This window comes from Brachyistius frenatus, unplaced genomic scaffold (assembly GCF_029030835.1).
Source record: "Brachyistius frenatus isolate BFR_SWC_R1_liver_20210118 unplaced genomic scaffold, ASM2903083v1 Contig_10, whole genome shotgun sequence".
NCBI classification, from domain to species: domain Eukaryota; kingdom Metazoa; phylum Chordata; class Actinopteri; family Embiotocidae; genus Brachyistius; species Brachyistius frenatus.
Window position 1 is genome coordinate 3,572,650 of NW_027210609.1, and position 23,727 is coordinate 3,596,376.

A 23,727-nucleotide genomic window follows, 5' to 3' on the forward strand; every position below is an offset into this window, starting at 1 on the left:
TCTGTACCCACTCAGGCGGCCTGTGAGCATCACCAAATGCCAGTCCCTGTCCACTTTTAGCTCAGAGAACTTATCGGTCTCGGACGGTGAGGAGGGAAACACTACTGACCACTCCCACAGTGGCACACCCGACGTGGTCAGCACCAACACCGACGATCGCCTGGACGACAAAAGCGACGACCTGCTGTCTCAGGGCTCAGAAATTCCTGCCGACCCATCTGACCCAACCCAACTGGGCTCCGACGGGTTGTCTGAAAAGGAAGCTATTCTGCAACAAGTTAAAACGCAGCTCGCTTCAAATGACCACAATTATGAGGTAAGCATAAAAAAATGATAAAAAAAAAAAAGACTAAATAGCAACATATATGTACAGAGACATGCACATATTATCAAATATCTCAGAATATGCCAAGCAAACAATAAAGCACCCTCCAAGAATCTGTTCCTGTTCTAACGCAGATAATTCATGCTTCTACTCCGAAGCAGGGACTGTATGATGACTCGGACTGTGACAGCGCAGAGCTGGACCACTCGTGCAGTGCAGAGCCCGGCCAACCTCCAACCAACTGGTGAAAGCCGAACACCTCAACCCTCTCAGTACACCCACAGATGTGGCCTCTGAATACCTCGATCACTTTTCCAGACCTTCGACAATGGTGTCGGGATCAGGGACGTTGCGGAGAGGCAGGAAATGAAGACCTGTGTTCTCAAAAACCTGATATCCTGGGGGAAAAAAAGAGGATCCCGTTTCCTTTGGAGATAAATGCATCTGAAGCTGAGTCGGGGCACTAGCCAACCTAACGGAGCAACAGCCCCTCTGTGTTCTCTCCATAACGACAACAGAGGCCTCCGTCAAAGAGGTCATTAACACATCTGTCAAATAATGTCTTTTGCCATCTTCCATGTCAATTTTCTGTGTTTTTGTCTATAATGAAAATGTGAGTTATTTCACATCGTGTCATATGAAAACTTGATTTTGAAATTCTTTCAGGGCTTTTGTAACATTTTAAAGTTTAATCGTCAATGTTGTTGCAGCCTGCACTTAATTTATAAAATGTGCTCGTAATCATTGTGTCACATTACATTTCCTCTCAACGTTATGCACGAATTAATTTATTATCACTTTTTTTAGTGACCGTTAATTGAAAAACAATGTTTACATCTCATTTGTGTTGTTTACATTTTTTATTTCTATTGTGTCATGAATTATGTTTCCATTTTCTAGTTCTGAGTTTTAATATTGATGTAAATATGTGATGTTGTAAAATGAACAAATTTTTTTAAATGTGAGATTGTATAATTTAAGGTGCTGATGTTTCTAATTAGGTGGCATTAATCTATTTGAACCTCGAAAAGCTTGTGGTAGTAGAATGTACTGTAGCTGCTGTTCATGTCTGAGTATCAAAACAGAGGAAGAGGAACAACATGTGAACAAAGAAGAAGCAATATGTCTGCTCTGGGACTCATTCAGGTTCATTGAGGGCAGGCAGGCTTTTTGTTTAACTTAGTATTGCAGTGTTTACTGTATTAAAACAGACCACCAGTTTGAAAACCCCTTTCTGAGCATCTGGGGGTGTATATAGCATCTAGAAAGCATGCTTGTGAAAAAGTATGGATGGCCTATATGAATCAAAACACTTTCACTGTTTGTGACTCAAATCCCAGTGATTTGGATGTTGCATTTGTTCCATAGAGGATATATAGTTGTTGCATTTGTTCCTCTGCGGAACAAATGCAACAAAAGAAGCACTGCAGATTTCTAGCAGACATTTCTAGTGAAATGGTTGAAGGCGTGTATGACAGGGACACAAAGCACCAGAGTAGATCTCAGAAAAACTAAAATATTCTTACATTTATGGTTTTTATTTGTCTCACTCAGTTTAAGCATTTCCATATGTGGCCACAATCTTAGCAGTGTTAACAGTTCTGTTTATGCAAACACCCTTTTGTGTCTATAGTGTTGCTTTTAGTATTGTTTTAGGAAATTAAACAGCCACTGCTTCACCTGTGGTAGAAACATGACATCACAAGACAATTTATGTTAGAACTTTTTGTCCCCGACATTGAATAAGTCCAAAAAATTAGGATCCCAACTTTGAAGTTTTTCTGCCAATGTATAAAATGAGGTCTACGACAGCCTGATTTTCCCATTTTTACTTAATTACCAACCGTTAACTTAGTGAAGCTTTACAAGATCACATTGTTGCACAAAGTTCACAGACATTGTCCTCACCAGCGGAAATCTTGGCCAACTGATGGTCATTTTTAACTTATGTGAAAGGGCTCCGTCATAACAAAATAAGATACATAAAAACTGTGGTGTTGATGTATTTGTGTCCCTTGACAAGCCTTCTTAATGCTTCAATCTGACTGTACAACAGCACATGCCATCCTGTTCCATTAATCTATGACTGATCAAGTCACACTCAATAAGCTAGAAAAGGCAGCTTTTTTTTTTTTTTTTTTAAACAAGATTACATTTATAGAGCAAGTTAAAACTCATTTCGCCCCCTCAATGTCTAAAGCTAAAAATCCTCCAGCAGGATGAAATGTTGCCAAAAAGCAAGACTACTGCCCTCTAGTGTCTCGACTTTGGAGGTACGTGCGTTTCCCACCATGCTGATTGAAACCCCATTATGAAATGTGTGCTTTTTATATTGCATTATTGTAACTGTACAACAAATATATTTAAGAAACAATTTAAAATAAAAAGAAACTTGTAAAATCTCAACTCGTGTTCCCAATATACTTCAGACAGTGACAAAACTCAAGAGGATTTGTGGTTTGAGCATTTCACATCTTTATTTCTGTATTTTTTTTTAAACAATGTTGTGGCACCCAGGTCTACAGTCTCAAAAAACGTGCACAAAAGTTGTTTTTTTCCTGCCTGCAAATAAAAAATAAAATAATTCTGACTTGAGCAAAACAAAGAGCAGGAAACTAGTGTTAACTCACAACCCTTTCTTTGTCTAGTTCCAGAGCATCAATGCTTTCAGTTCTCAGCCTCATCACATTTAATAGATCAGTCAGCGTCCAGGAGTTAATAATCCCCCTTTGGTAGTTTAAAAAAAAATATTTCCTCCATTTAAAACAAATATTCCAACTTTTTTTTAATTTTTTTTTTAATTTTTTTTAAGTATATATATCATTCTTTACAAAAAAAGCGAGGGCAACCCTCTGCTTCTAATCCCTTGAGCCGAGCCCAGACCCCAAAAACCTCCCATCCCAGCAGAATATCAACACATGATCTCAGGACCAGGAGAGGGGGAAAACAGGAATGACATTTAGAGGGAGGAAAAAAGTGACATGCGTAGTAATACACATTTTAAATTATCTGGATAAATCCATCTGTGAGTGTCGTCACAACCAAATATAATCAGTGACAGTGCATGTGCAGCTACGTATTCTCGTCAGTGACGTAAGTGTAATCCATGTTACAAGCACTTCAGTTGAAAAGGTGACAAAGGGGGAGGATGCTGCGAATACTCAAAACAAGTATACGTGTGGACATAAAATGGACAGACCGACTGGTGGAACTGGGAGAGGAAAAAAAAAAAGTGGGGCGCATATAAACACAGAATAAAACAGTCACTCTATTCATATTTTTGATACTTTTTTATTTTTTTCCTTTTTGTCTTTTCCTTTTTAAAGAAAAAAAACTGACTGTACAGAACTAAATCTATATGCCTATTAAGAGTTTTCCAACTCTACTCCTCTGTGATGGCAAAGAAAGAAAAGGGAAGAGAGCGAAAGATCCATCAAAAAAAAAAAAAAAAAAAAAAAAGAGTCTAATAACAAATCATTAAAACCTCCAACTTGAGTCAAAAAGGGAATTAAAAACCTAATTGTTTGCTTCTTTTGTACTAAAACCAAAACTAAAGAAAATAAATAATGAACTCAGTGGATCAAAATCAGTGGTGGTTGACATGATCTAGAACGAAGAAGAGGTGGTATAATATATAAACTCTTAAAGTTGGATAGTTGCATTGACTGCTTTATGGTAGCCGATGATATAAAAGTGAGATTTAGTGCAGATGCAGTGTCTTATCAGTTGGCTGCCAGTCCTGTTGCCTCAGAAGAAAGCCTGGAGAAACAGACAGAGAGACACCAGGAGACCCGGGAGGGAGAGAGAGTGAGGCATGCAATCAGACAGACAAGATAAACAACAAGGTCATTTACTGTACACAATTATAATAAAACTCATCATTCAGATCAGAACTTCAAAAATGATGTTAAGATATAGAATAAAAAAAAGACAATTAGATGTCCAGTTTCATCAACACAAAGAGAAACACTTAAAGTCGCCTTCAGGTTACGAATTAGATGAGAAAATTCCCATCACTCGTGTTTATAGGGATATAGAAAGCTTAGCGTAGCATACACACCGTAAACAGAAGGAAACAGCAAGCCTCCAAACTAGGACCGCAACAAACAATTACTTCCATTTACCAGTTTATTTTAATTTTGCAATCTGTCAGGTAAAAGGACTCAAGATATTATTGAAATATAATGTTGAGTTACATTTCTGCAAATCAACTAATTATAGCAGCTCTATGCAGAAGGTAAGACACTGCCTTGGAAGCTCACTAATCAACACATTATATCTTGATAGTTTACGTGTGGAAATGACAATATGCTGTATTACGGGAGATTATGTGGCAGCATAATTCTCTGCTAGTTGCCTGGCAACAGGTGGGCAGATTTGGTTCTCTTTGATCGGAGGTAGGCTAGCTGTTTCCCCCCCCATTTTCTGGTTTTATGGTAAGCTAAGCTAACGAGCTGTGGGCTATAGCTTCATATATAAACAGACATATCAGATGTCTATAAATCGGTTCATCTAACTCTTTGAAAGAAGGTGAATACATATTTCCCAAAGGTTCGGTAATGGAGCTGTGATCCTTTAAAGCAGAGGTGTTTGAATGTTTTTGTATCTTTGATATCAATAGCATGACCTAAAGCGGGCCTGCTCTACCACTATCTGCAGGCCTGATGTGGCCCTTTTGAATTTTTCTATGGCCAGCAAGAGGCTGCCTGGAAATCAAGCTGGCATGTGTGATACAATAAATAAAACAAAGGTATATATTTCGGAGCCCCTTTCACCCATAGAGGAGGATATGAGCAAGTAGGAGTATGCATTTGAACTCATGGGGTAACCTTGGCGACGGGAGGATCAGGGAAACCCCGTGTGCTGTGACTGACATTCAGTCAACCCTCTTACTGCACTCTGAGCTAACAACAACTTTCAAAATGTCTCTCTCAAAGCTGTAAAGTTTTGTTTACTTTGCCAGCTGCAACAAGTAACAAACGAGTGTGTTTATTGTTCAATAAACTTATTTACTATCTATTAACATTATACTGTAAAAGGTGTGTTATATTCTGTGTGGCCCACAAGCCTCCAGTGATTTTCCTCGTTGGCCCACTTAATGACGTTTAATAGCCCTGACCCAAAAGATGATTTGGTGGCTTTGATACCTGAGGGCACATTTAGTTTGAATTGAAATTACAATTGTATCTCACATAAGGGAAAGAAAAAAGAAAAAGGAAAAAAAAGGCAGTCATCATGATACACTCCATAATACCAGCTAACAATACTCACTTAAAATTCACTACAAGAAAACTATTCCCATAAATACAATGTGACATCTTAAAGAGAGCCGCTACCTGAGCAGAGCTTCCACAAAGAGAAATGCTTCGCTAAATCAGTGAAAGAATTCCCTGTCCATGCTTAGTTCAAAGTCATTTAAAAATATAATGCACTCAATCGACAGGTGAAATCAAGCTACGGGTATCTATTTTTATAAATATGGCATTAACCATCTTTCTGGCTTTATAACAAGGGGCTGTTTTCTGGAGTAAGCGAGGCGTGGCACAGCCAGATACAAAAGCAAGTGCAGGTACAGACAACAAAGAGCATTGTCAGTACTTCAGTAGTAGATGACTTATGTTTCCTTCGTTAGTAAGGGGAGAGCCTTCGCCTTTTAGACTTGGAGCCCAGCTCTGGGGCGATTTTGGGCTCAGTGGGGATTGGGTGTGCGGGGTTACTGGCCCCGCTGACAACATGGAGGGCCAGGAGAGGGAGGGGCTTGAGACTGAGGAGACTGGACACACAGGCAGGAGAGCTGGGGAGCAGGGAATCAGTGGAGGAGGAGGAGGAGGAGGAGGAAGAGGAGGGAGGAGGCGGCCCTGGAGCCAACAAGGACAGAGGAATGGAGGCTGTGGGGAGCACCACACAGGAGGAAGAGGAGGAGGAGGAGGAAGAGAAGGAGGATGTAGCAGCAGAGGAGGTGGTGGTAGTAGTAGTAGTAGTAGTAGTGGTAGTAGTAGTAGTAGAGGTGGAGGGAGGGCACAGGCTGGTCTGTTCAGGGTTCAAGGAGGAGGAGGAGGGAGGAGGTTTAGAGGACTCTACACTGTAGAAAGAGAGACAAGGAGAGAGGGACAACACAGTCGGGATGGGTCACAGGGCAGGCTGGTAAGCAATGGGTGGGGTCGGGTGTTAGGTGTTGGAGGAGGGGTGGGGTGGGGTGTGGGAGGGAAATTACTCAGGGATGTGACCAAAACAAGATAAAAAAGCTTCATCCGAAATTAAGGCATCAATTAGAGGCAAAAGGGAAAAGGCAAATAATCACATCTTTAGTGATCAGTGCAGGAATAAAGGGCAGAAAAAAGGGGAACAACACAAGTGCGGACAGACAGAGAGCTAACAAACACCACCGTGATGATTGGCAGAAGTAAAAAAAAAAAAAAAAAAAAAAATGCTATTCACTCGCATCCAAACTATAAACGTTGATGTGGCCCGGAGACAAGTTATGTATTTGCATGATAACAGGTACATGAACTATTTGCCTTTCAAAGATTACTGTAGTCTTGTGACATAGGAGGAATGAGATGTGACAGCCCAGCGCAACGGCGTGGGACAAAACGGCAGGAAAAAAAGATCAAAGAAACGTGGGCCGAGTAAGCTGTGTTTTCTTAACATTCGTCGACAATTTCATCTGAACTGCCCCGGCGCAGACCGATAATTTGACTTCAAGTGAAACTAAATGTAACGCAGCTGATGCGTCGCTTCGTTTGTCTGAATCCCACGACTGAATCAATCACCTGCTTGGAAGTTGATGCACTTTTCTGAATTATCTCACCTGGCGTTGATGAGGTACTCGGCCAGACTGATGCTGGCAGGAGAGCCTGTGATGGTAACCTGGCGGTCAGTTGATCCGTCCACTGGATTTGCAATCTTGATCTGGGCGCCCGACATTTGCCTGATCTCGTTGATTTTGGCTCCCTGGCGGCCGATGATGCACCCAATAAGCTGAAGGCGGAGAAGGTACAGGTACATGAATGTAAGGAACACGTTTATACAACCTTTATTCTCATAAATGTGGCTCGCATAAAGCACACTAGGTGGTCACAGCCCATTTTGTGATATTTTTTCAGGACAAAAAGGCATAAAAAGGAGACTTCTTCGATTTGGCATTGTGTCCCTATAATAGTGTCAGATTCATGATTGCTGTTAAAAAAAATATATATATATATACACAGCACTACACACCACTACCTGTAAGCAGATTTTCATTTGCAAAACATACCGTTTCCTTTTTACATATTATTAATAGGCTACATGAGGTAACATGCCTTGGCTTTGATAAAACTGACTTACATCGTTTGGAATGGTCATCTCATGGGAACTGGTTTGAGCAGAAGCATCTATCCCTGACAGAGAAAATGAGAAAATGCCTTAAATGAGCAAAACCAACAATTACTACTTCAAAAGAGAGATATCAAAGTGAATGAGTACCAAAAGACAAATGAAAAATAGTGATACTCAAGATTTTTAAGATACAACCATATCTTTCGACCATAATCCAGCATGTATTTGTTTCATTTCAAAAAGCAGATCTACTAGTTTATTTTTTAAATCCGTTTAAAAAAAATAATAATCCTGAATTACAATATAAACAGTGTTTTTAATAGTTTTGGCCCCTTTTAATATGTAAAAATAATAAATATAGATTTCAATATAATGCACTCAAGTACAAAAATTAAACAGAAAGCACACAGGGGTTTCCATTTTTCCTGGTCACTCAATTTGAATCTGGTCTTGGTTTAAAAAAAAGCTAAACGACAAAGACTTTTTAAACAATTATTTAACTATATGTTTGGCTATTAGGTAGGTATTTACTTTATTAATCCCCGAGGGGAAATTTATTCATCCTCATCCATAAATCTCGTTTGCACTTAAGCTCAGCTATTTTCTACACATATTTCAGTTCAAACTGTCACCACTCAAATATGATTGAGAACCATAAATAACTGATGTACAAGAGTGAGTGAGTGAGTGCGTGCGTGGTCACCACCTCCAGCAGTGACTGCGTAACTTACGGCTACAACTAGTTTGACACTACTTGTTGTGTCAATGTGTTTTTCCTCCCCTCTTTTTCAGCGATTTAATGCATTTGAAAACGCGAGTTTCTAATCTGACCAGTTAAATTGTGCCATCGAAAGCCCGTAAGGCCTCGTTGTGCTGCATACCAGTGAATCCCTGGTTGCTTGGTGCGATGGGGAAAGGGCTCTGCTGCATAGCCAGCTGGTGAAGCTTGGTGAGCTGTGGAGAGATAGCAGCAGAGGAAGACTGTGAGAGTGAGAGAGGAGGCAGGGAGAGAAATGGAGGAAATGGAAAACACAGGAAGAGGGAAAAAACAGAACAAATATCAGTACATACACGAACACAAAGAACCTCCAAAAACAGATTTTACACATCCATCACTCAAATCTGTGCTGTGTAAATCTCTTATCGTTGCACAAAGCTCTACAGGGATCACTGGTGTCTGACAATCATTGTGTTTTATGATTTTGTCTATGTGGAGTACCCCGTAGGTAATCCTCCAAAGTGCAGGCTGCATCTCTTGGTAAAGCTTTCTCGTATCTTCGGGTTCTGGGCAAAGTCACAATACTCAAGCGAGGGAGCGCTCAATATGCAGGTGACTTCCTAACCAACACCAACACGAGAGCTGAACATGAACTGAGACTGTCTCAACGTAGCATCACGCTGTACCAACATTATTACTAAATCTGGAAGGGAACATTTCAGGAAGAGATTACATATTTATGTGTCACCGCATAAATATTACTGTGCTAGATTAGTTTGTATCTCTTAGTTTATACTTCCCTGCTGTGATACTAATAGCCAGTGGCAGGTAAGACTAATTAGATACAATCACATCCAATGCTGATGGAACTCATTTAAAATAAAAAGAGACAGAGAGATTAATTGAAACATGTGACTAGTGGCAAGAAATAATGAAGGGAAAAAGAGACCAATATGTTCGCGCACAGAGACTGATGAACGTCAAATGTGAAACAAAACAACACGAGGGGAAAAAAGGAAAAGACTTAGCAGCAGGAACATTATTATTCATGCAACAGTGGAGAGTCTGGACAAACACAAACAATGAATGTCAATTTAATTAATAACTGACTGCCAGTCAACAGAGGAACTATACAGAACAGTTGTTCTTTATATATTAAAAAAAACAAAAAAAAAAAAAAAAAAAAACCAACTGATAATAGTAGGTCAAAGGGAGGCAAAATAAAATTAGGGTCAAGTTCAGCTAGTTACAGGCAGTAAAACGTGGTGTGGGCGGCTGCACATTTTGGAAGAGAACGGATATAATTATGGGTGGGAGTCATGTAAAAATGTCTACTGCACTTACATCCGGCTGTGGAATCGCATGCTGTCCTTGTACGGCATATGCCTGAAACAAATGAAAACAAAGCTTTCATAGGCCTCATAGCTGATTCTGTCGGGTAACTTCTCCAGGTAGATCGTTCTTGATATACAAAGCTTAACATCAAAGCTTCATCAGAAGTTAATAAAGAATATCAACATGTATGTCTTGTCCAAAGTCTCCACAAATCCTTAAGAGAGAAATCCTTAAGAGACATTACAGTGGAATCAAAGAAGACCAGAGGGAGAGATGTTTGTTTTAAAGAATAAAAAAGGTATTTAGTAGGATAAAAGACCTTGTAATGTTAGGCCAACAAGCATCAAAAAGCATTTTGGATCAGACCAACAGTAGAGGGAAATAGGCCACTTCACTTCTGAAACGTAATGCTCGAAACAATAAAACAAACTCTGGGGAATCATTCAATGAGAAGGCCCCTGTAACTGAAGTTGCTCATACTCCAAACAATTAGCACAGGAGCTCCTGTTGCAACCTTCTTAACGCAAATTCCTTCTTCCCCAGCTACTCTTTTAACTCAATATTCGGATCTCGTTATTTCATATTAACACGGGATTGTTCATTATTAAATCTACCCCCCCCCTCTCCTGTGGGATTAATAAACTCTATTGAATTGAGTAGCCTTTCATCACACATCAACATTTCTAAGCATGTAAAACAATGCATCATCAAATATGCATTGCACACAATAAATGGGAATTATTAAACCACAAAACACATCCCGTGTCCCTCTGGAGGGTCATATGTACCTGTCCGCCTGCAAAGATGACTGGTGATCCTGAAGGCTTGGGTCGGTAGGGGATTGTTACCCCCTTAGGGGGAGACTGTACGGGAGACAAAGTGTGTCAAGTTTTGTCTTGGGTTCATTTTTTGTGTGTAGGTAATTATAGATGAAAGACATTAACAGCATAATAGTTTGTGTAGTCCTATAGTGTTTTAACAATGTCATTAAAACACTACATCATCAGCCCAGGACATCCCCTGTCCAAATTCAAAACATAGCAGCCGAAAGTTCTTACATTATTAAAATACAGGGCACCATTCAGAGTCCACTTACCTCAAGCATGACCACACAGATCTGCTTTACACACTCAATTATTGACTGGGGCGTGCCAGCAATGGTGATGGCACGCTCCGTGGAGTTGGGGAGCATGTCTCCTGCCACTTGCACCTGAGCACCGGTTGACTGGAAACACACAAATGGAGAGAAATGAAATAAGAAATCAAAACACAATGTGAGAGTCATTGGTGTTTCCTTATAACTAAATTAGAGTAGAAAGGTGACAGTCAGCTAAAGCTGGGGGGATTACAGTTCACATCATGGGTTTTTTTTTAGGTTTTACATTACAAGATGTTCACTAGGCACACCTCTCGAATTTCCTTGATCTTGCAGCCACCCTTCCCAATGAGGGAGCCACACTGGCTGGCAGGCACCACAATGCGTAGGGTCACTGGGGGCTTGCTGGTAGCCGTGCTGTTCGTCATTGAGCTGCTTATATCCTGACAAAAACATTTAAAAAAAAATTGGGTTAATCCAGTTTGGCATTGGGCTCTCCACTGCTGACCTCCCAATCTTCTGGTCTGTGTAATTGGGACCTACCTCTTCCAACTTTTCAATGATCATGGAGAATGCTTTAAAGATGGCAGTGGTGGGACCTGCCAAAGTAATGATCCTCTCAGGACAATTGCCCTCAGAGATGTTGATGCGAGCCCCGCTCTACAGACAAGGAGAAAAGCAAGGAATTGAAAGAAGCAATCTGGTGCCTTCTGATAGTAAGGCAGACAGAGCAAATATACCAAATGTGGCCAATTAGTAACTATAATATTACATACCATTGTACAGTATGTACACTTTTATCAACATTTGATATGCTGCTATGTTTTACTATCCCACTTTTAGGATACTTCATTTTATTCCCCTACTTTATGACCCATTTTTCTTTGATTTTTAATTGTTTTTTGTGTTAAGCACGATGTAACTTTGCAAAAATAAATGCTATATGAAAGAAGTTTATTATATATTATTACAACAATGCAGTGGATATAAAAGACCTCACCTCTTCTCTCATCTTCTTCACAGATTCACCTTTCTATTTGCAGAGAATCACACCAAAAGTTCATTAACAACTGAGACAGATAAATCTTCAAATAATGATGAACAATGAAAATTGTCACTTTATTAAAAAAACAGCTTACCTTCCCGATAATGCTTCCAACTTCCTAAAATAGAAAACAGATAAAATCCCTTTAGGCTGATTGATCATTTTTGCTAACACTTTAAATGTTATGTAATCAACCCTCATAATTGAGTACGGTCCTGTTGTTCTGCTGCTGATTGAAGGAGGTCAAACATGACAAATGATTCAACTGGTGGTCTTTAAATTGAGAAAAATACAGCCTGATCCATCGCCCCTTTGCCAGCTCTCTGCCACAGGCAGTCTGTCTCCCACACAGACTCAAGATGGTGCTGTTGACCAGTCAGACCCAACCAAGCATACAGTGTCTGTGGGCTGCTGATGCTCCTCCAGTGCTGCAGCCTGTTTTTAAGATGCTTCAAGTTTGCAGAGCTTTTAAAAGATCACTTCGCCCCCGATGTATTACAGTTTGGTAAGTCCGCATTATAAACCATCTGAGTCTGATTTTGAGCAGTCGCTTTTTGACACGTGACATCTCAGCATTAAAACCACCATTACAACAACAGGCTGCTGTCTGACTCAGGATGCAACAAGTGTGCAGCTATGTTTCTGTCACGAAAAGTGAATGCATTAGTGATGGAAAATGCAATGTTAATGCCTCCTGGTTGTAAATGTTACTGTGTCTGACGGTGATGAGATGTATAGACACGTGTTCATATTAGCAATTGATCATTTAAGCTACTATGTAATGATTAAGAGAGGAATGATGAAGAGGGAGACAGTTCCACGATTTGATGGTAAAATGGGTATCACTGCCTAGTTTACAAGGGTAATATGGTCCTTTTTGCACTTATTTGTAATTTGGAAAATATCTAATGCGAGAACACATTTATGCATGAAGTAAATATAGTTTCCTAAATGGGAACTCCAGCAGAGACGAAAGTGAAAACACCTTTTTACTTTGCTTTGAGATACAGGACCCCGTCGTTGAGGCAATACATCTATCCATCCCATTAAAGTTCCTGCCCTTTGTACACCCCCGGGGGACTTCATTCCCATAAATAAAACGTCATACGCTATTAGATTGTCGACACAAGCAGCTGATGGGTGACCTCACCTTGCCATGCATGAGCAGCCGAATAGTAAGGGTGACATTGAGCCCGCCTTCAATCACACCGGAGTCCATAACTGCACCTGCAATTCAGCCGTTAGTACAGAACTGGGGTTTTTGTTCACCGAGATAGATCTAAAAGACACGGACAAACACATACATACATTATAAATCAGGAGATGCACAAAGACTGAATTGTAACGCGGTAAATAAAAGAAATACTATTTATGTAAAGTGGCCTTTCAACCAGGTAAAACATAAATATCTGTCTAACGGGATATTCACAGTACACTTTATAGTGTTTACATTTTAGCACTGGTTTAGGTACAATTGTCTGAAATGTTAAGAATTGGGAGAACCATATGCCCTTACTGTACTCTCACCGCATACAGAAATGTTACTACTAGACCACAGACTTAAATGTCAACAATACACAAAGTATGCTGCCTCTGGGTCCCATTTACCAAGTTCACTGAGCAATTATTTTACTAAATATGTCAAACAAACAACCTGAAGTTCAGCTACAGTCGACTTCGCACAAGCTCTGACTGAATTTGTGAGGTTAGATGAAAAAAATAAATAAATAAAAAAATCTAAAGGCTGAATTCCCTTCCAGGGGTAAACATGAACCTAATCAATAAGTACATTACATATTTAGGTCATAAACGCTAATTATGAAAACTGGCGCTTTTTTTTTTTTTTTAACGATTTTACCAGAAACCAAATGGGCTCGTTTCTGCTGAGCGGACCTGCACGCTGCTCCAATCCAAGCTACCATCTCCAAAACAAGTGAAATTAGCGTTGAATCTATTCGCAATGCGAGCTGGAAAAAAAACAACAACAACAACAAAAAAAACCACATACGGCTTGTAATGCTTTTATCATTAGCTACGAATCTAAGTTCATCAACAAAACGCGTGGACCATTTCCACCTCCCGTCACCAGTCCAGACCTGCGTTTTCTCACATATACACACACACAAACGCGTCCAACGCGAAACGACGACACGAAACGTCTTACTTTGACGGCGTTGTTTTGGTTTCAACTATTTTAACTATTAAAAGAAGTGTTGGAAGTCAAGTTAGCCGCGTAGCATGTAGCCGCTCGCCGAGCAGGGGGGAAATGAATGGAACATGCGTGCGCTACTTAGCAGAACTAGCTATCTTAAGTCGTCAACGTTATTTACAGCTGACCAGATGTCGGTAGCCTAAATTGCACCCAAAAAAAACAAAAAACAGTTGGGTCATCCTTCATTTAAGCACATCCGCCAAACAGAGGGTAGTTATTATTATTATTATTATTATTTTTAAAGCGACATTAAAATGAAACTTCCCCGCGGCTAGGTAGCTAAGCTAAGCCAAATCGTTTCTGCGCGGAGACTGCGTGCTCATCACCGCGCGGCCTTGTTAGCCGCGGCTAGCTGCTTGGGCGCGATTTCTTTCCGCTACTTCTGATCATAACAACTAAATATATATTTATTTATATATATTTATATATATATATATTTAAAAAAAAAAACAGAAAAAAAAAACCACCACCCACACCACACATCGATCTAAAACTCACCTTGCTCGTTTGCTGGTAGGTGACCGGGGGGGAGGGTTGGGGTTGTAAGGGTAGAAGGGGAGAGGTTCGGGAGGGTAGAAACCCGGGGGAGAGTTTAGAGAGGACTCGGGGAAGAGGGAAGAGTGATGCGAGATCGAGCTCCGCTCCTTTACACAAAGACAACACAATTATAACCCCTGAACTTTCCCCTCTCACCCATCGCACACACGCGCAACACCCTCCCCCTCCCGCCCGGCGTTTGGTTTGACCCAAAAACTGCCTGAAAAGCCCGTCGCTTCAGAAGCGCATTAAATAAGGGGGACGTTATATTGCAACATGGCAGTTTATATGAAAGGATATCGTTAAACAAATAAATAATTACTGCGTACGATACAAACGTTTAAAAAAAAAAAAAATATTTATTTTTTACATTACTTTTAAACCTCTCAGCGGTGAAGGTACGTTGTTGAAAAATAACTGCGGGCCCTCGTGTTTAATTTGTAAAGAATTATTTATGATTCATTTATGATTTTCCATTGTTAATATATATTCATATTTAGAAACTTCAATAAAATATTCAGTCAGGGAGCCACTAGTGGGCGTAATGTTTACTGCAGCTTTGTAAATGTATTCACTGTCTTGGGAATGACACACACGTAGGTTACTTTTTCTTTAGATTCCATTTATTGAGTAAGATTAATTCAGTATTATTATAATACATTACATTTGATGCAAATACAAAGCAATGGAGAATAATGTTTTGTTTTTGCAGCCATGTGCAGTAGTGAACATAAAATTAGAAAAATATAATCAATCAAAAACAAGTATTTACAGTCTGTATCCCTATGATTCTCCACCAAAAGGTTAATCCAATTTCATATGGTTGTAAAATAGTGTATTTATTTTTACTATTTAAGACATTACAGAAATTGCAGAACATAAACACTGCCAAAATAAGAAAAGACATTTTTTTTTTTTAATTTAAGACATGGTGAAAAGGCAATACAGATTAATATTGTGGTGATGTTTACAGCAATTACTTGTGTGTGCATTTATAGTGTCATAAATAGTCCATACGAGATATGGTAAAGGTCTGTAAATCTGCTGAAACGTTGTTAACAGTGATGAGACTTTTGTGTGTTTATGGTTAACAGTTGGGTTGCACCTTTGGAAAGCAGCATTGCCGTGAAAGCTGTTTGTTGAACTGGTGGCCTCAGTCTTAGTCACTACTACTGCTGCTGCTGCTGCTGCTGCTGCTGCTGGAGGACTGTGAAGAAACAGAGAAAGATTATATATGTATTGATAGTTTCAAAGACATTATAGTTTTAAACACAAACAGACGTTTAATTAATTTCAAGCAGCATTTTTCAAAGAAATCCTAGGTGAAAGACTGACGATAACCTGACACTATTCAGAAAGTAGAGGAGTCATAAGACATTTAAGAGGAAGGATCGTCTTTATCATGTGCCTACAAATGTTCCTGCCTAGTCACTCCATCACAGTACATGACACTCATTTGACACTTATGTTAAACCTTGAAATAAATTCATATACACTTGAGCTAATTTTAGATTACAGGTGCTTTTGGTTTTTCTTTAAGGAACTGAAGTGCTTGCACAGGGTGTCAAAGTACCGTCTGAAAATGTGGATTTTCAGCTACTCTCACTGCTGTCAATGTTTAGGCTCAAACACATTCAACAATGTCAAGCCAGTGTAGCCCTAAAAACAGATCCTGCACCTCACTTCTTGTCTAGTACTAATGGGGTGTTTGATTGGCTGAACTTCAAAGAGGGCTAAGCTGCTTTAAACTGAGGTCATATTGTTGTGCGCTCAGAATATTTACTGCAAAGTTACAGCAGTGCTGTAATGTTAAGAGATGTTTTACAGTGAACTAATCAAGCCTTGTGACGTTTGGCTTTTGGCTTCAGCAAATGTTTTGTCATAGAAGAGGCATTTAAGTAGAGCTGAAAAAAATGTATATATTGAAGGACAAATGAATTCTGATAAACTAGTTTAAATCTTTTTGAAGGAAAAATTACAAAACTCAAGTCACATTTTGAAAATCACCTGCAACATTTTGGGCATTTTTCACTATTTTATCCACCAAACAATTAGCTGTTTATCTAAGAAAGCATTCGACAGATTCTGTGGTTGTTGCACTATAAAATATGTTTGGAACGCTTTAGTATTTTGTGCTCATACAAGCCATCATCATGTCTCAGAATAGTTTTGTGATTTATTTGTGTTTGTTGTCCTATTGTAACATAATTTTAGTAATACTAATTTATATTCCTCCCCAAATACAATGTAAAATCACACTGATTCTGAACAGTACTGCTTCTCTTAGCTGTGCTGCACTTTGCACTCACCGAGTCATGCCTGCATTACTAGTGTAGGGTGTGTATCCAGCACTAAGTGACACGAAGTTGGAGATCTGGGGCAGAGGGGTGTGGGCTGGCTCAAGTTTCCTTTTTTAAATCACATATTGGCATCAATATTTCGCTGCAGGAGGGGCAATTTTAAACAACTCATATATACTTAACATCGCTTACATGCCATTGTATTCTGACTTTAAACCCAATCTCACCTTGCCATGTTTGTGGTGGCCATGCTTGTGCGCTTTCTTCATCTTCTTCTTCTTCATCTTTTTGTTGGCTTTGTGTCCGACCAGCCCCATTCCAATTCCTGCCAATCCTCCGGCTAAAGCTCCAGTCATGGGGTTTAACCCTCCACCTCCTTTATGGTGGCCTTTGTGGTGGCCTTTATGGTGACCCCCTTTCGGAGAGTGTGGGTATGGACCTGGGTGAACACCTCCAGGAGGGACCACTGGATATCCACCTGGAGCCATAGGATAAGGATGAGTTCCAGGAGCTCCATAAGGCATGGCCCCTGGAGGTGCAACTGGCCCCATTGCTGGGTTCATACCAGCTGGGAATTGGCCAGGTGGGTATGCTGGGTGTGGAGGCTGGGGGAAGACTCCTGGTGGAGGGGCAGCAGGATATGCAGGGTTGTAGGCAGGAGGAAAGGCAGGGTTTGGTGGTCCCACTGGAGGAGGAGGACCTAATAAGAGATAGGAGCACACATATAAACATAATAATTCAGAACACCTATACCACAAAGGCACATTCAAAACAAGTAAAAAAAATATATACATATATTTTGTGCTGTTATGTTTGATATCCCACCTTGATTTGGCCACATGGTGATGTGTACTGACCCGACCAGCTCTCACACAAAATCCTGGTGAAACAGGGAAAAATAAATGCAAGGTAAACATTTAATGAAATAAAATTGCATGAAAAGGGTTGTAAGAACACTTTATATTATAGCATTTGGTGTGGCTGAGCAATATGGAGAAAATCAAATATAACTTTTTTTGATCCCGTTATCAATATTATGACAATATTATGACTATTGGTGCTTTCACAATATATTTACAGGGAAAATTTATGGGAAAAATATATATATAATAATAGCTATAATGACTTAGTTAGAAAAAGGCAAATAATAAAACGGTCTGATTTAGAAAATTACAGTATATGCAGCCTTTAAAACCAGGAAAAGACAACAACTATGCCATATTACAATATTGATATAATCTTGATATATTGCCCAGCTCTACTCTTGAGTATGTCCTTTTTGATTCAAACCAGTCACAACACTTTTTTCACCATCAAAATATGTTCATAAATGCAATTTAGTGGTTGTTGAATGAAATATCTAAAATCAATTCTCTCTGTATCACACTTTTATTCAACATCACCACAAACTAAAGCCTCCAGAATGATTTTACAGTTGAATGAACATCACTGAACAATATACCCTTCATACAGGTAGGATTTAAAGGCGGTCCGTTTTCTTAGACTGTGTTTAAATTGCAAAAGCTTTATGTGGGGTGTTTATTTCTTTTTAAAAACATGATTGCAACAACGGACAAAAAAACCCCAACTTAAAACACAATTATTTATTCACATAAATAAATGCATCAATGACAACGACGTGTCAGAACTTGATGTCTAAACTGTGGTCAAACACTTTCTCCATTTAACTACCCATTACAGGTCTAACAGACACCAACACGAAACAGGTCTGCATAATCTGACGTTTTTAGTTTTGGTCCACAAACGTCACTCATATGATAATTGTACGACAATACCCAGGTTTCATAGGTTTACCTCAGAAACTTGCCTTGGGTCCCGTGAAGTTTGTCAGCGATACAGATCTTCGTGTTTGTGTTCCGCATTGAGCTGCCCGGAAGCTGCAAGAAATACACCAGGAAGCCACGCCCATGTCACGCACAGGGTTTACGTAATGGTAAAAGTCCAGCTGGCTTTTGATGAAAAGTTGATCTACTAGTTTCTACTGAACAAAAGGCAATTGTAATGTTATTTACTCCCAACCATTGTCAGTAAAACTATTTAAAGGGAGAAGTCAGGGGGTCCTCCCATGACACACACATATATACACACACACACACAAGACCTAATATTACTATTTTTTTTTCTACCAGTGAATCATATACTCTATGGTAACACATAAATACATTAGATCATGGATCAACAATTATATAAACAGCTCCGCATGCAATACACGGATTTCAAGAGCTGTAATCAAATTCATTTTAACGACAATAACAAAAACCCAAATTTGACTGAAATAACTAAATCAATATTTAATACCAAGAGGTACCACAGACATAATAATATGTCATAGCAGGAAAAACACAACTGCATATAATAGCATTAATGACGTATACATGTATATGAGTCTTGCTGATGTGAGAGGAGTTCCCCATGTTTCTGCATCACTCCCACTGCCACACACCTATACAAGACACGGCCCACTGTTTTTCAAAAACGGGCTAACGTGAACAAAATATCAAACATAATCATCTCCTGTAAAGGAATATCATCTGTTAGGTGAAGTGCTGCCTACAAATGACTCGGCATTTTAGGGCCACAGATACAATATTAAGTTTGTACTTCTAAACTTTATTGTAAGCCCTCAGCCATATGTTGAATGTTAGGAATGATAATGACAAAAAAAAATATCTTGGTAACTTAAAAGTATTGGCTCATGTGTCACAATTCTGCCTTGCTAAAAATAATAATAATAATAATAATAAAAAAATCCTAAATAGGTCAAAATTATCTGAAAATGACGGCTTTTGAAGTCAAAATGTTCTCTAAAGTCACGTGAAATAGAGAGTTTCACTTGAACTCAGATTTGATCGATCCACACTGAAATATTACAACTGGGCATATTGATTGTCACGACGTCTTACAGAGGATGAACTGACATTTCAACATTTTTTTTGAATTACATATTTTTTTTACTATAGACTAAAGTCATATGTATTCTTCACATCGACTGTTTTGACCCGTTTAGGTACACTTTTTTTTGAATGCATGTGTTTATTTTAGTTTGCCTCTTGAGGGCGGGGTTTAAAGCGGATAGTGACCCCGGATAATTCTGTGTATCTGTGCTGCTCAAAGCCCCAAAACACGCGCACCTGATTTTCAAGCATTAATTGGACGCGCAGCTGCGCAGTGGGAAATCCTCCGTCCGCAGTCCAAGTTTGTCAGATTAAAATGGTAAAGTAACCCACTATTACTTATATGTTAAGCGAAATATTTACCACACATCAATATAATGAAGCTAATTATATTGATATATCTGTCCCAAGGCGGGAGTTGCAGGAATTCACTCCCTCACGAAGACGCTAGCTCATGTTTTTACAGAGGAATCTGAAAATGACGAGACGTTTTACGGCTTTTCTGACATTGAACTCAAAGATAAGGTATGTTTTTTATTTTATTTTATTTTTTATTTTTTATGGTTTAGACACTCAGGGCACATCTCCAGATGCAGCATATAAAAGAGAAACCATCAGTCTTGGATATGATTGTGACTTGGCATTTTGGTAATTTTATGACACAAGGTTTTCAAACTAAGAGTATTACCTTTATGTAAAGTCTATGCCCTGCAGTGACCTGTCATTCATTTTCACCTCAGTACAGCTGACAGACTGTGCTTTTTATTTGGGGTTTTATTCACTAAAAAACAAATCAATTCCACTGTGAAAACTACGATGCAAACCTTTGGAAGTTTTAACTTTAAATGAGAAATAATCCCCCCCTCCTCCCTCAAAATCATTAGAATTCAAATTTTGAAGATGAAGCCCAGTCTGATATTTCCCCTAAAGAGCCTGAAGCCACATCTAAACCGTCTGTTGCTGCGCAACCCTTCAGGCTGAGGCTGGCTCTGCTGCAGTCCACTGATAATGAGGATGCAGAGGAGGAAGAGCACAGGACAAAAAGCAGAGGGCTGAAGAGGCCAAGAAAGACCAGCAGGACAAAGAAGAAAAGACATGTGAAAAATGAGGATGAGGAGACGGCGGTGGTGCGGCCGTCTGAGGAGAGTGGATCGGATTCAGCGGAAGACACTTTCCTGGCCAAGAGAAAGCAGAACATCGAGGCCAACAAAGTCATGGTATATCAGGAACACGGAACCACACGCAGCACAGTGCTGTTTGGAAAGTGACACTCTTGTTGTACAGTCAAAGCAGGGGTTTGAATAAATAGTGCTCAAAACTACCCAGGGTACAATAGGTAAACATCCACAGGGTGCACACAAAATTAAAGTTCACTCTCACTGTACATTTGTTGCCTGTTGCTTCACGCCATTATTCCACTTTTCTTACTCTTTTTGTTAGCAGTAGAAATATGCAATAAAAGTCAGGGCTGCGGACGTGAGACACAACTGGAATCTGAGTCCAATTATGAATATCGCAACTTTAGATTTGATCAAATAAACTAAGGACTTGTGACTTGACTTGAACATCACTGATTTGAAACTTCACTGGCTCTTTAGCATTTTGACGTGGAATTACTTGAAAGTCTCTGCAAGTCTGCCAGTGCATATACATCAAATCATCCTCAACAGCCTGTCACATTGTGCCAGCAGGAGGGAAAGTTATATTTGGAAGTGTAGAGCAGCGGGCGGGTAGTGGAAAGTACTACAGAGAATACTACCGAAAAGATCAGGGAACTGATATTAGGGGAAATGCACTAATACTTTTCAAGTGCAAGCAAACCTGTCATTCTACAATGACTCATGATGTTCATCTGCCATTTGTTTCCCTCTTTACTTTCTCACTCTTCTAACAGTTGGGTCAGCTGATGGCAGACCTGCAGAAAATGCCAGGAGGTGCAGGGTTTCTGAAAAAGCAAGCAGGCAAACGGAAGACAAAAGATCGAAGTTCGGTGACTATGCCGAAACAAAAGTGCCACCATCTTCTTCTTTTTCTTCAAAATTCGCCTATGAATATTTGTATTTCTTTTCTGAGTTGATTCTATCCAACCTGTCCTGCAGCATCCGCCGCGCTCTGGTGCGACAGGAGGAGAGTCCAGGAGGAACCCGAATCGGGCTTCCCGCAGACAGACCCGGTCTATGGGGGGAACCGAGGATCCTTCAACACTTCAGGAAGTAGAAGTGGAGCTCAGCTTGGAGGAGGAGCTGCTGGAGGTCAGTTCTGTCATTTACCAGTGACCGGTTGTTTTTAAGCACTGGGAACAAATACATATGAACATTAAAAAAATGGATTTTGCCATCTGTCCCAGGTACGCCGGGCTCCACGGCGGCGTGGCCCCCCACGACCTAATCAGAGCAAGCCTCACATTATCCGTCCCGTGGAAGACATCACAGAGGATGAAATTCAGCTGGTCGCCGACAACATCACTGTCAAAGTGTACAACAGTGTCACAGTGAGTTTACATCTGCACTTTTTGTTTATTTTTCAATAGATTACAGATTATATTGAATTGTTTTTGCCAATATCAGGTTAGTTTGTTAGCCAAGTCAGTTAGACCGGGGACCATTAATCAAATCCGACCCCATTTGCACCGTGTGATCTATATCTGGATACATAAAGCAGTCTGATAGGGACATCTGATCCACAGGTCTTTTCATTTACGCCTGGTTTGAATAGGCATCCTCGTCTCATCTCTTGTAATATCCAAATTAGTCAGACCATCCCGGCAAACCTGCCTACAAATATGGCCGATGTTGAGATGGTGCACTTTGACAGCAAACGTGACAAAATACCGTGTCACGTTACCTGTAGCTGACGTGTACGCGTGTTTTCTCAGGGCTCCACGTGTCATCAGTGCCGTCAGAAAACTGTCGACACAAAGACGTTCTGCCGCAGCGAGGACTGTCGTGGCATTCAGGGTCAGTTCTGTGGGCCGTGCCTCAGGAACAGATACGGAGAGGATGTCAGGAAAGCGCTGCTTGATCCGGTCAGACTGCTGATGCACCAACACACCTGTGCACATGCAAACAAATACTCATTTTGCACACTGTTACTTAACAAAGCAATGTAAAGAGATTTGGGGGCCAGGGAGACAGAGATATAGTATACTGTGTATCTATAAAGTTCATATGAGAATATCTGATATTATCTCTCAAACATTTGACCAAGACTGTAGTATATTTTATTTTTTATGTTGATTGGTTAACTTTTAAGTTTACACCTTGGCCCTGAAAATAGCATTTAGCGTGTCCTGTGACCTAATGGTGAATCTAGTAGAACAATTTATTGCTTTTATTCGGTTGAATTTTCACTTCAGGAGAACGACCAGTGTTATATTCTGACCTCCTGTCATTTGTTTTTTTTTCTCCCCAGGAGTGGAAGTGCCCTGCCTGTCGAGGCATCTGCAACTGCAGTTTCTGTCGTCAGCGTGAAGGCTGCTGCCCAACCGGCATCCTGTTCCCTCTGGCTCAATACCACGGCTTCTCCGACGTCCACTCCTACCTCAGCAGGTGGGGTAAAACACTATTAAGGCTTAATTTAATAAATGAAGGTGTTGAAGGTGGGTAATGCACGTCATTCAGTCCCGGAGTTGGATCTATTAAGATATATCAAAAGCATGTTTAGTAGTCTGCTAGGCCAGCTTAACGACTGACCAAAAAAAAAAGTCACAACAAAATGTCTAAAACAAACTGTATTTCTGTCCTTTCAGCCTCCGTAACAAACTGAAGAGTGGGGAGGACGATGTAGAGATGTGACTTCAACACTAGAGGGAACAATTGTTCAAATGGTTTTATTTTGTTTTGAAGATTTTCTGTTTTAGTCTTGGTAAAACTTACACAACTTCTGATTTTAAACAAATAAATTTGTTTCTGACCAACTGATTGT

At 39.9% G+C, this 23,727-nt stretch overlaps 4 protein-coding genes across 13 annotated transcripts in view; 2 read left to right on the forward strand and 2 right to left on the reverse strand.

Moving 5' to 3' along the window:
- LOC138616548 (mitogen-activated protein kinase kinase kinase 12-like) overlaps window positions 1-3,075 on the forward strand; it is an 18,717-nt gene extending 15,642 nt beyond the window's left edge. Inside the window, exons 13-15 of one of the 4 annotated variants that reach the window (XR_011310598.1) lie at window positions 16-316; window positions 460-1,703; window positions 1,748-3,075. Coding sequence is in view for 3 of the 4 variants with exons in the window: in XM_069690923.1 (XP_069547024.1) it covers window positions 16-316; window positions 460-573 (415 nt within the window). In the remaining variant the exon portion in view is untranslated. Of the gene's footprint in view, window positions 1-15; window positions 317-459 lie in introns of all 4 variants that reach the window. The other 3 variants (XM_069690923.1, XM_069690925.1, XM_069690924.1) reach the window with 3 other exon arrangements.
- LOC138616549 (poly(rC)-binding protein 2) lies at window positions 2,777-14,772 on the reverse strand. 7 transcript variants are annotated; one of them, XM_069690932.1, is made up of 13 exons: window positions 14,550-14,769; window positions 12,990-13,118; window positions 11,934-11,957; window positions 11,795-11,827; window positions 11,338-11,454; window positions 11,106-11,237; window positions 10,795-10,923; window positions 10,487-10,561; window positions 9,708-9,749; window positions 8,527-8,599; window positions 7,655-7,707; window positions 7,137-7,306; window positions 2,777-4,084 (listed from the first exon to the last, which is right to left on the reverse strand). In XM_069690932.1, exons 2-13 carry the CDS (start codon window positions 13,056-13,058, stop codon window positions 4,048-4,050), a joined length of 954 nt encoding a protein of 317 aa, XP_069547033.1. In that variant the 5' UTR covers window positions 13,059-13,118; window positions 14,550-14,769; the 3' UTR covers window positions 2,777-4,047. The 7 variants fall into 7 exon arrangements, with proteins under 7 accessions (XP_069547033.1, XP_069547032.1, XP_069547028.1 ...); XM_069690931.1 differs by having other exon boundaries at window positions 8,527-8,626; XM_069690927.1 differs by lacking the exon at window positions 2,777-4,084 and adding an exon at window positions 4,091-6,407 and having other exon boundaries at window positions 8,527-8,626; window positions 12,990-13,066; window positions 14,550-14,772.
- Window positions 14,773-15,286: 514 nt separating this feature from the next.
- On the reverse strand, window positions 15,287-18,791 carry prr13 (proline rich 13). The gene is made up of 4 exons (XM_069690591.1): window positions 18,704-18,791; window positions 17,714-17,768; window positions 17,116-17,588; window positions 15,287-15,795 (listed from the first exon to the last, which is right to left on the reverse strand). Exons 2-4 carry the CDS (start codon window positions 17,727-17,729, stop codon window positions 15,748-15,750), a joined length of 537 nt encoding a protein of 178 aa, XP_069546692.1. The 5' UTR covers window positions 17,730-17,768; window positions 18,704-18,791; the 3' UTR covers window positions 15,287-15,747.
- Window positions 18,792-19,284: 493 nt separating this feature from the next.
- On the forward strand, window positions 19,285-23,710 carry LOC138616378 (cell division cycle-associated protein 7-like). The gene is made up of 9 exons (XM_069690619.1): window positions 19,285-19,305; window positions 20,215-20,328; window positions 20,688-21,020; window positions 21,698-21,793; window positions 21,903-22,055; window positions 22,151-22,294; window positions 22,679-22,828; window positions 23,215-23,351; window positions 23,552-23,710. The coding sequence occupies exons 1-9, from the start codon at window positions 19,285-19,287 to the stop codon at window positions 23,595-23,597; spliced, it is 1,194 nt and encodes a 397-aa protein (XP_069546720.1). The 3' UTR covers window positions 23,598-23,710.
- The last annotated feature ends 17 nt before the right edge of the window (window positions 23,711-23,727 follow it).

Coding starts and splice junctions, on each gene's coding strand:
- LOC138616549 (XM_069690927.1), bottom strand. CDS start 13,058: ATGGACTCCGGTGTGATTGAAGGCGGGCTCAATGTCACCCTTACTATT. Junction 11,455..11,794: donor TGAAGAAGATGAGAGAAGAG/GTGAGGTCTTTT, acceptor CCTTGTCTGTAG/AGCGGGGCTCGCATCAACAT. Junction 9,750..10,486: donor TCATCTTTGCAGGCGGACAG/GTACATATGACC, acceptor CATTTGTTTCAG/GCATATGCCGTACAAGGACA.
- prr13 (XM_069690591.1), bottom strand. Junction 15,796..17,115: donor GCCACCACAAACATGGCAAG/GTGAGATTGGGT, acceptor GTTTCTTCACAG/TCCTCCAGCAGCAGCAGCAG.
- LOC138616378 (XM_069690619.1), top strand. CDS start 19,285: ATGTATATGAGTCTTGCTGAT. Junction 21,021..21,697: donor TCGAGGCCAACAAAGTCATG/GTATATCAGGAA, acceptor CTCTTCTAACAG/TTGGGTCAGCTGATGGCAGA. Junction 22,295..22,678: donor AAGTGTACAACAGTGTCACA/GTGAGTTTACAT, acceptor GTGTTTTCTCAG/GGCTCCACGTGTCATCAGTG.